We start from the raw sequence: 11,361 nt of genomic DNA, 5'->3' as shown, positions 1-11,361 counted from the left end.
GTAAATGTGTATTGTGTATACCTGGCCATAACGAATAGTTCTCTGACCATCCTACTTCCTTCTCCAATAAACTTCTGCACCAACTCAGATCCAGAAACTCTAGAATATATCTAAACTCTAATATTTATAAACAATTAATAAAACGTTATCTGAAAAATGAGGTATTAATGGAAGATGAAAATCAAACAGTTAACGAAAAGCTGATCCGTTATTTATTCTTTGGTTAATATCTCATATCTTCTGCCAGAGTCAAATATTGCATAATTTGATGAAAGCGAACTTAATAGAATAAGATTTTGGCATTTCTCAGATATAGTAGGTATTTGCGAGTTCCATGAAAACCAAAAAAAGTAAATTATTTTTTAAAAAACATCTAATTAGTTTTCTGTAGAATTTGTTCCATTTTTCGTGGTCGTCATTGTATAATTTTTGATAAAGCGATTCTCAAAACCATCCCTCCAAAAAGACAGTCTATGAGGATTTTAAAGATTAAATTAGCGAACAAAATATGTGCCGTAAAAGCGTATAATAAGTCTTAAATGAATCCTTAAAAGTTTCTCTATAAAACAGCATTCTCAGCTCAACTACCATGTCTAGCCAGACACTCCCAGGTCAACTCCTACCTGATGAATGTACACTCAGTATGATGAGCAACAGCTCGAGCCAACAGAGTCTTTCCTAGACAATCAATCAATCAATCAATAAATCAACCAGCAAATCAATTGATCAATCATCTCTGAAGCAAAAGTAGTTGTAGTACGGACAAATAGTTAAATATTTCTAGTGTAACCAAGAGTGCGTTAGATAAGTCGATAAACTAGCGATTCCTAGATCAAACACCATTATTATACAATTCATTAATTCCAATCTATAATTTGCGACAAAATCAATTAGCCAATTCAGCGAACCAACCAATGATTGAGCTAGCCAACTAACCAAACAAACAACCAACCATGAACTAGACACCGAACCAACCAACCATTGATCTTCCTAACTAACCAACTATACAACTTACCACAAACAGCGAAACAAACAAACCCTATTGAGCTAGCCAGCTAACTAACCAAACAATCAACCCCAATGAGCTAGACAACTAACTAACCAAACAATCAACCCCAATGAGCTAGACAACTAACTAACCGAACAATCAACCCTATTGAGCTAGACAACTAACTAACCGAACAATCAACCCCAATTAGCTAAACAGCTAACTAACCGAACAATCAACCCCAATTAGCTAACCAACTAACTAACCAAACAATCAACCCCAATGAGCTAGACAACTAACTAACCGAACAATCAACCCTATTGAGCTAGACAACTAACTAACCAAACAATCAACCCCAATTAGCTAACCAACTAACTAACCAAACAATCAACCCCAATGAGCTAGACAACTAACTAACCGAACAATCAACCCCAATTAGCTAACCAACTAACTAACCAAACAATCAACCCCAATAAGCTAACGAACTATCCAAACAAGCAATTAATTAACCAACCTGTTCCAGGAGGACCGTAGAGGAGAACTCCTTTAGGCTGCGCTATACCCAGGGCATCAAACAGCTCAGGGTGTTTAACAGGTAGTTCAATAACCTGAATATTATTCAATTTCATTAAGATTATAAAAAAAAGCAGAGTTGGACAACATCTGGCAAATTTTTCCCCTCTTAGCTTCATGATGTATTTACGCCTTAAAATCGTATATTTTCTATCTTAAGTGAGAAAAAAAGTAATTTTTCGTAAATGTAAAAATAATTTTAAGAATATTTCAAAACATGAAGGATATATAGGATGAATTTTGAAGATTGAGGAAAAATTAAAAAACTGTAAAAAAAAAGTTAAGGCCAAAAAAATATTAGCGAAAAGGAAGAATAAAAGTTTGAGATCCATTTTTTTAAAGGCGGATCCAGGATACGGATCCACATCCAGTGCTTAGGAGCCGGATCCGTATCCGTTGGATCCGCAAGATTTTGGCTTCCTGGATCCGGATCCGCAAAAATATGCGGATCCACGGATCCGGATCCAAGGGGTAAAATATCAACCAAAAACTGCAAAAAAAAAACCTTTTATACTTCTAAATCCAAAATCTGAACTTCTGAAAAAAAGAGGGATTATAAGAATTTCCTCATTTCTGAATAATACATCAAGTTTTAGGATAAAAATATGCAAAAAAAAAATTTTAAAATAATTTTTTGTTAAAAAGATTCAGTAAATCTTATAGAAATGACCTAGATCCGGATCCGGATTTGGATCCGGATCCATTTTTTTCCAGTGCGGATCCAGGATCCGGATCCGCATCAAAATTAAATGGATCCTAAGCACTGTCCACATCAATATGTATCCTTAGGATTACCTCCTTAATCTCCTTGATCTGTTTATCTAGACCTCCAACCATCTCGTAGGTGGAGTCAGGCACCTTCTCCACCATCATCAAGGACACCAGGGGGTCCACCTGAATCGATCAATCATTTATAACTTTATTTGAAAAATCAAATTAATCCATGATACCAGACAAACAGACCCGCCAGTCAACAACTTATTACGAAAATGATGCTGATTGTTGATGCTAATCTCAACTACAAAGAGCACATGTTACCGCCACATCAATCAATCAATCAATTATGTAAGCAATCTGAGCTAAAATTTGATATTGAGCTAACGTGTCGAGCAGAATAAAGAAATAAAGTAGTTGTTGATAGTGGAAAATATTCATCTATTTTCTGCTTAAAATAAAGTTTAAAGTCGAACTCAATTTTTTTTAATCTGACCTTATTAGGAAGGATCTTGTGGAGCGTGTAACTGTCATTACGCAAAGCGACGCGGCAGTTGGGCGTCACGTCGTTAATATCAATGTTTTTATCAACATCAACAACAAACTTTCCTGAAATATACAGCTGTTAATATCTTTAGACATTCCAAATAAACATTTATTAACTAAAGTTTAAAGATTTAATTCATGACCTAATGGGTAGTTAAAGAGGGACCTAAAGGGACTAAACATTAGTTTAGGTAAACCCCTCCCTGTAACCCCCCTTTACTCGTACCCTTTAAATAGAGGAAATGTCGTCGTTCTTTAGCAGTAAAAAGAGCTGGATTCTATCAAATTCTTTCTACGTCATTTGTGCATAAATCCACGCGTAACTTTATTAGAGACTCCCAGTTGGCATTAATCTATTTTTGAAATTGAAAAACTGGGATATCTTCTCTTTTAACAGTTGTGCTCCGACATAGATTAAAAAAGGACCTCTCATTAAATAGAGTATAGTCCCTTTAATATGATCGTTAATCACCTTCTGGGTGAACCTTGACGAGGACCTTCTTCTTATCCATAGGTTTCACCACCTCACCCACATAAGAGCACTGCTCCTGCAGGTGCTGAAGCTCCTCCCGGAGCATACGAACCTAAAAAAAATATAAAAATTAGTGAATAATAAACTTAACTCTTCAACTTCTTGAGCAAAAGTCAGGATTTAGCCAAATACGCCTCTGGGGTCTGTCCTAGTGAACGATTTTTATTTTCAGCAAAATTATTGTTGTTTATTTTATATATAGATTTTGGGTTGAGTTAGGATAAGAAAATTTCTGGGCCGAGCGCTGTAGCAGCTAAGACTGGCTAAGAGCCGAGCGCCGCGGCTAGGAAAAACTAGGAGAGGGCCGAGTCTTGCGGCTAGAAAAGACTGAGGGGCCGAGTACTGCGTCTAGGACATGCTAGGGGGTCAAGCGCCGCGGCTAAGACAGGTTAATGGGCCGGGCGCTGCGGCCACTTGATCTACTTGATCCTTGCGTTAGATGCGAGATTCATGTACAAAATAAAAGTAGGGGAGGAGAGGGGGGGGGGGGTCCAAAAATCGTATACTAGGAAATCACCAGAGCATATGCGTGACACAACGGTGCCGGAATTCATAATTTATTTGATCAAAGATCACCTCTTGAACGTATTGAGTCCCTTTAATACAACAAAGTGAATAGAAGTATGTGAAACTAGCCTTAGAGGGCGCTTCGCGCCCATCTTCTAAATTAATTGTGAACATGTTCTCTTTGTGTACATCGTAAAAGAAAACAAAAATAATTCGCGGATTTTCACAAAAAATTTCGTGGATTTTCAAAATTTTTAAAAATTTAATGAAGATCGAATTTTAATAGAGACAAATATTTGAAATTTTGATCATTCATAAACCTTCCCTGTGGTCACGTGATGTCCCACAAAAAATTTGGGCAAACAGACAAACAAACAAACAGACAGACAAGCCAAATTTATATATAGATTACCTTTGCGTTAAGTTCGTTCCTCTGTGCTTGTAACCTGCGAACATTCATTCTTTTATCACTGACAGTTAGAAGAAGTTCTTCAATCTTAGTTATATAATAGGAGCGCAGACCATCTCCTGTAGGGGCCCCTGGTCGGTCTACATCCATCATACTCATACCAACAACTTTTGTGTTTGGAGGCATTTTACAGGTTTAGTCTGAAATATATTAATTTCTATGTTAGTTTACCATTTTATAGGTTTAGTCTAAAATATATTAATTTCTATGTTAGTTTACCATTTTATAGGTTTAGTCTAAAAAAATTATAATTTTAAGAAAGTTTACAACTGTAACTATGATAAAAGTATTGAACAACGAAGCATTTAGGTAAGATTTAGCTTGAAAATGGATAATTTCTTGTCATTTTTGGTTTTCGCAAGTCACAACTTAGAATTGTGAAAATTGCCGCAATCAGTTCTTGAGAAACCGGTAAAAACGAAGACGATTTAGATTTTCAAAATACTAAGACGACTTTTAATAAAAATATAATTTTATTACACCATTTCAGGTTCGTAAATAGGAATTTGAGAGGTGGGATAGGACTGCAGTTAGAAATCCCACGTATAAGTACTTAAGTGGTGCGGTGCAGACAAAAATAAATTTGACCTGAAAAACTCAAAAAGGGTCAAAGTTTAAGACTAAAATTACATTATTTGCTTTTCATACATACATTATAGTTTACAAAGATAGATATTTTGCCTATTTTTAATTATGTTTTCTTTACCTAAGTGCTTTTGAGAAGCTATTTGCATACAAATAAAAAAATGGAGGTTAAGATATTGTAGAGATTTGAATGAACTATTAATTTTATTGCCGAAAATATCTGAATCACGAATAGCCAATATTTATTTTTAATGTAGGGGAATGAAAGAATATAAAAACCTGAATAGTGTAAAGATCAAGAAAAGCTCAAGGATGAAAATCTTCAGTTTTGGCAAAACTGAAATTCGAAAAAACTCTCCTGAGGAGGATGAGTATAAACAGCTTCTCCAAAACCTGGCCATATTTTATATACATATAATTTCAAATTGTCTCCATGTTACTTTTTGCTGTACGATGGTTCATTTGAATCATTAATCTGATAAAAGAAGGGAAAAGGATGAGCTTCTCAAAATACAAAAAAATTCATTAAAACCCTATCATTTCACAAGGCATGATAGAAATAAAAATTCCAAAATAATTTTTTTCAGAAAGCACTAAATTTGTCTTTAATTTGAAGAAAAAATAATCCTTTATAAATGATATTTGTAACAAAATTGAAATTTTATGCCAATTTTCTCCTCTTTTTCCTTTTTTCTTTCATATTTCGTTTCTTTCTTTAAATTTTTTATTTTTTTTGTCTTAGATAGTGTGTCCCCCCCCCCCCACCTAGCTACGAGCCTGGTTACAGGGTGTCATTAAATTTCTAAATAAATGCATGCATAAATGCATATTCTTTGTTTATCTAAAAAAAAGATTATTTTTGTTTGTGAATTCGACTAAACAGATTTTTCGAAACAAACATAACAAAACAAACAATTGTCAAACGTAAAACTAGAAACAAACATATGTATGGTATAAATGATAAAACCGATATGTATAACGTTACAAAACTTTAGGAACTGCCATGTGGGAGATCCTGAACTTCAAGTAACAAATTAAAAAAAGTTTAAATAATTAAAAGTCGTATATTTTCTGTTGGTAAACATTTAAATTTAGAACAAATGAGCTGTAAAAATATAGTTTCACACAAACCGGAAAACTGCACAATGCTCAGAACTTTTTACTGTTTAAAGGAACTGAATACTCGCCACAAACTCTGACTCTCAAATCCATACATTATTTGGAACAATATGCTGTTGTTGTCGGATAGGAACAAGATTCTCAATAATGAACAGATAGACAACGGAATAACCCTCAAATCAAAACCGATAATGCAGAAAACTCTTTATTTCCTAAAAAAAATGAAATATATAATGATAAATAATTATTACAATGGTTTACGAATTTTATAATGAAAAGATTCTTACGATCTATTTATAAGTATCTGTAGATTAAAACCGTTGGGAGTCCTAAGACGTTTTTTTATACATTAAAACTTCTGAAAAGAATGACAATTAAATGTTAACGAAAGTCACTAATTCTTTATATGAAAATATTCTTTGCTTAACTTTGAAATGGGTTCACAATTAATAAAAGTGTTTAGACTCCGTTGTCGGAAAACAAAGAGAAGCGGGGCTAAAATTGTTTGGTTTGGTGTCTCCGAGAGTGGATTTTAGGTTAAAGACGACATTACATGAATGGAAACTCTAGGTTTTGTAGGTTTAGGAAACTCTAGGTTTTGTAGTTAATGGTTGACAGCTGTATAAACCCTATGATATTTCAAACTATGTATTCTGCTAGATTAAATAATCTAAGTTTGAAATATCACCGGTTACAAAGATATAGGGATAAAAAAAAATTGAAGTTTTTTGTGAGTAATTTATAAAAATCTGCAGTTCTTCACATTAATGTTGATAAGCTTGGAACCCAGCTTCGCATGAAAACTAAACTTACAATAAAATATTCAACCTACTCAATTCAGAATTTTGAAATCAAGATGTTCATCAGTTAACATGTTAGGCCAATCGGTCTTAAGAGGTTCCTGAGTTATGATCGGACACACAAGCAAACAAACAGAGATTACTACTTTATATACAGGGTTACCTACACAGGATGAGACTGTAAAGTCGACCGAAAACTCTTGAAATGAGTCGATTTGCAGATTAATTTATGTTTTCTGGGTGAGATAAAGTAATCTATAAATGGCCTATGTAATCATTTGGCAAAGAAACTAAGAACTTCAATCGTCTCTGAAGTCTCATCCTCTAGAGGTAACCCTGTATATAGATGTTCAACATCAGAAACAGACATTACATAAGTTATTATTTAATAAAAAAGAAGTATATTAAAATTGTTTTTTTTCAAGAAAATCAAGATTTAAGGTTTGAGCAATTTATTAATCTACAGAAGATCAAGGGTTGATTAGATCAATATTTTAAACTAAAGAAGATCAAGGGTTGCTTAAAATCAGTTTATTAAACTATAGAAGATCAAGAGTTGACCAAATCATTATGTTTAACTGCAGAGGATCAAAGGTTGATAAGATCAATACTTTAAGCTATAGAAGATTAAGAATTGATAAGATCAATATATTGAACTATAGAAGATCAAGAGTTGATAAGATCAACATATTAAATTGAAGAAGATCAAGGGTTGATAAGATCAACATATTAAATTAAAGAAGATCAAGGGTTGATACGATCAATAAATTAAACTATAGAAGATTAAGGATTGATAAAATCAATATATTTGACTATAAAAGATCAAGGGTTTATAAGATCAATATATTAAACTTGACAAGATCATTATGTTTTACTGCAGAGGATCAAGGGTTGATAAGATCAATACTTTAAACTTAAGAAGATCATGGGTTTATAAGAATAATATATTGAAATATCGAAGATCAAGGGTTGATAAGATCAACATATTAAACTGTAGAATATTAAGAATTAATAAGATCAATGATTTATAAGATCAATATATTTAACTATTGAAGATCAAGGGTTGATAAGATCAATACTTTAAACTATAGAAGATCAAGAATTGATAAGATTAATGTATTGAATTAACTGCAGAAGATCAAGGGTTGATAAGATCAACAAATTAAACTATAGAAGATCAATGATTTATAAGATCAATGTATTCAACTATAGAAGATCAAGGTTTGATAAGATCAATACTTTAAAATATATAAGATCAAGAATTGATAAGATTAATGTATTGAATTAACTGCAGAAGATCAAGGGTTGATAAGATCAATAAGTTAAACTATAGAAGATCAATGATTTATAAGATCAATGTATTCAACTATAGAAGATCAAGGGTTGAAAAGATCAATAAATTAAACTATAGAAGATCAAGGATTGAAAAGATCAATGTATTGAACTATAGAAGATCAAGGGTTGATAAGATCAGTACTTTAAACTATAGTAAATTATAGGGTTGATAATATCGACATATTAAACTACTGAAGATCAAGGGTTGATAATATCATTATATTAAAACTAGAAATTCAAGGCGCTTCGCGCCCTTCTTTCTAGGCTTTTAGGGCGCTTCGCGCCCATCTTCTATTTAAATTGTGAACATGTTCTTTTTGTTTACATTTCAAAACAAAGATGAAAACAGTTTTGCGGATTTAAAAAAAAAATTCGCGGATTTTCAAAAATTTAAATTTTTTTACAAAATTAAAAACCTCTAAAACACAAATTTTTAAAATTTCAATCATTCATAAACCTTCCCTGGGGTCCCTAGATGTCCCACAAAAAATTTGGGCCCGATCGGTTCAGCCGTTTTGACGTTTATTGGATACAAACAAACAAACAAACAAACAGACAAACAGACAGACAGACAGACAAGCCAAATTTATATATAGATACTGAAGATCAAGGGCTGATAAGATCAATATGTTTAACTAAATAAGATCAAGGGTTGATAAGATCAATACATTAAACTATATAAGATCAAGGATTGATAAGAGCAATATATTGAGCAGCAGCCTCCTGAAGATCCTCCAGAAGGTATTCGACCTCTGCTGCCTCTGAATAGCCTCCGGAGTGCTGAAGAAGGCAATGAAGAGCTTGTTTACAATCAACTCCAAAATTTTGAATCTAAAATAAAATTTTAGAAAATGAAAACTTTTTATTTTATTTTAGTAGTTATTAATATAAATATCCATATAGCGTTGATATTTAACTAGATTACGTAAGATGAGTTGTTTAGTCTCTTCACATACAGGGTGTCCCAATAAATATGAGAATTAAGAGTTGTATTCAAAATCGTTTTTAAAAAGAATTAGCGTAGTGTTATTTTCAGTGGTCAAAATAAAGTTATACGTCTGCTAGAGTATATTTTATGTAAACGGTGTATGTAGGATTTTTAGCGAACGAAAGTTTCGCGAAAAAAGCAAAAAAAAAATAAGATAATTTCGCGGGAAAAAAAATCCGTAAAACCATAAGTTTTGCAGCCGCAACAATTAATTGCGTTAAAAAACTTTCTCTCCAGTATTTTTCTCGCAAAATTTTCGCATTTTGTTTTCCCAAAAAGCGAAAAATTTCGCATTTTTCGCGAGCAAACGAAATGTAAAAAAACGAGAAATTTTTAGGGAAAATGTTCGCGAAAGGATGTTCCTGTTTCGCTGGAAGAGGGAGGGGGTGCAGAGGCGCCATGATCCCCGCAAAAATGACCTCCGAGCCTCAGGATTTGCAGAATTACCTCCAGGCCCCGCAAAACTGGTCTCCCAGCCTCCGTGACGTCACCAAGCCTTCCGCCATTCTGTCTCCACGCCCCGCATTTTGGTCTCGGCTTGTTGTTTTTATTTTTTGTTTAAATTTATTGGCTTAACCAAACAATTATCAAAATATATTTCTTCAAAGTAGACTCAGTCATAGTTTAAAGAACCGTTTAATTAACAATTTTGACATGTTAATTCATTCTATTGTTCTGGAGTTGTTTTTCTGTAAAAGTTTACATTAAGATGGAAAGAGTAAAAGATGGCCTTTATAAACGACTTTCTAATATTTTTGAAGGCATCATGATTTGAAGATTTTACTAGCTCTCGATTCCTTAGCATTACATTTTATCATAAAAATGCAAATTAATGAGGATCTGCCCTATAATATACGAGTTTTTGCGCACCCCNACCTCTGTATATTAATTTTAGTTAGTATAGCATGTAATAGATATTTAGATTATTTTATTTCTTAGTTTCAACTTTGAAAAAAATAGTTCTTCAATATTTTCTGAAGCATACAATAAAATCACAAATACAAGGATTTCACAAAAACTACCTTGTTTTGTAAATTGCCGCTGAAATTGTTTGATTCGTATATGAGACCCCTCTAAAATAATATAAAAATTTTCTATCTTTATACAAAACTGCAATAGTTCTTCACAATTTAAGGAATTTGTGAAAGAACCTGTCAAATCTTTCGTTGGGATGTTTATAAAGATGAAAATTTCCCTGTATGATAATTGAAGGACTGCAGTATGGTTTTGGTGAATTATATTGGCGTACAAAGCCTAGGGGTGTCAGAAATTATTTTTTTTTGCATATTTTTAAAAACTTCTATAAAACTTTTAAAGTTTAATTTTTGATAAAACTTTTTGTTCTGGATGATTGCAAATATCTATCTAAAACTTTCTTAAACCGGCATATTTTTTCTATATTCATTTAGTTAAGAGTTTGAGTCAAAATAAGTATTAATAAATATTGCTTAATATCCATAAACATACCGATGTAAAACCTTTCAGAAAGTAGGAAAGATTCTGCAAAAAAAAGTTGCAAACCAAACAGAATTTTTATTTTGAACAAAAAAGTAGGAAAGATTCTGCAGAAAAAGTTGCCAAACCAAACAGAATTTTTATTTTGAACAAAAATATTTAGAACTTAAAGAAGCTTTTCTTGGTTGCACTTTACTCTAGTTTTGCATTATTTTCATTTGTGTACGTAAATCAGTATAAAAGACATTCTGTTGATGGTTTAAAAACTAAACAGCTGATGATTAATTGGAGGGAGGAATGGCAAAAACACCAATTTGTAATTCGAAAATCTTTTAATGTAAAGTGATTGTAACAGGGAATACAGAGTGCTTTAGGGTACAGGGTACTACAATGTACTGCAAAGTACTGGGCTTTACTAGGGTATACTGGGGGGAGGGGGTACAGAAACCAAACAGAATTTTTTATTTTTAATAAAAAAATATAAGTTAGCACTTCTAAGGATGTTTTCTTTATAGTTTTCCACTATTTTCACGGACAAAAAAGCTAGTTTAATACTAATCAGCTGACCACTTAATGGAGGGAGGGATGGCAACAACGCCAATTTGTAATCCCCATATCTGCAGGGTACTGTTGGGTTCTGCAGTTGGGTACTCCGGGGTACTTTGAGGTACTGTGGGGTGCTGTGGGGTGCTGTGGGGTTCTGTGGGGTACTGTGGGGTACTATGGGGCTACTGTGGGGTACTGTGGCTA

At 33.0% G+C, this 11,361-nt stretch overlaps 2 protein-coding genes across 2 annotated transcripts in view; both read right to left on the bottom strand.

The window, feature by feature from the left end:
• Positions 1-21: 21 nt before the first annotated feature.
• Positions 22-4,495, bottom strand: LOC111712857 (26S proteasome regulatory subunit 8; the record flags this gene model as incomplete). Its single annotated transcript, XM_023487603.1, is given in 7 exon segments — positions 22-99; positions 624-678; positions 1,503-1,596; positions 2,357-2,455; positions 2,772-2,884; positions 3,294-3,405; positions 4,273-4,495. Coding segments are annotated over 7 exon segments (734 nt in total), but the record flags the coding sequence as incomplete, so codon positions are not given.
• A 4,249-nt stretch (positions 4,496-8,744) lies between these two features.
• The window catches only part of LOC111712856 (uncharacterized), a 5,240-nt gene continuing 2,623 nt past the window's right edge, over positions 8,745-11,361 (bottom strand). The window contains exon 3 of the mRNA XM_023487602.1: positions 8,745-8,999. Within this exon, the coding sequence (XP_023343370.1) occupies positions 8,853-8,999 (147 nt within the window). The 3' untranslated portion in view covers positions 8,745-8,852. The remainder of the gene's footprint in view (positions 9,000-11,361) is intronic.

Source organism: Eurytemora carolleeae, unplaced genomic scaffold (genome assembly GCF_000591075.1).
Source record: "Eurytemora carolleeae unplaced genomic scaffold, Eaff_2.0 scaffold1335, whole genome shotgun sequence".
NCBI classification, from domain to species: domain Eukaryota; kingdom Metazoa; phylum Arthropoda; class Copepoda; order Calanoida; family Temoridae; genus Eurytemora; species Eurytemora carolleeae.
Note: the sequence above shows the minus strand (reverse complement) of the source record. Positions and strands in the feature narration are given on the sequence as shown.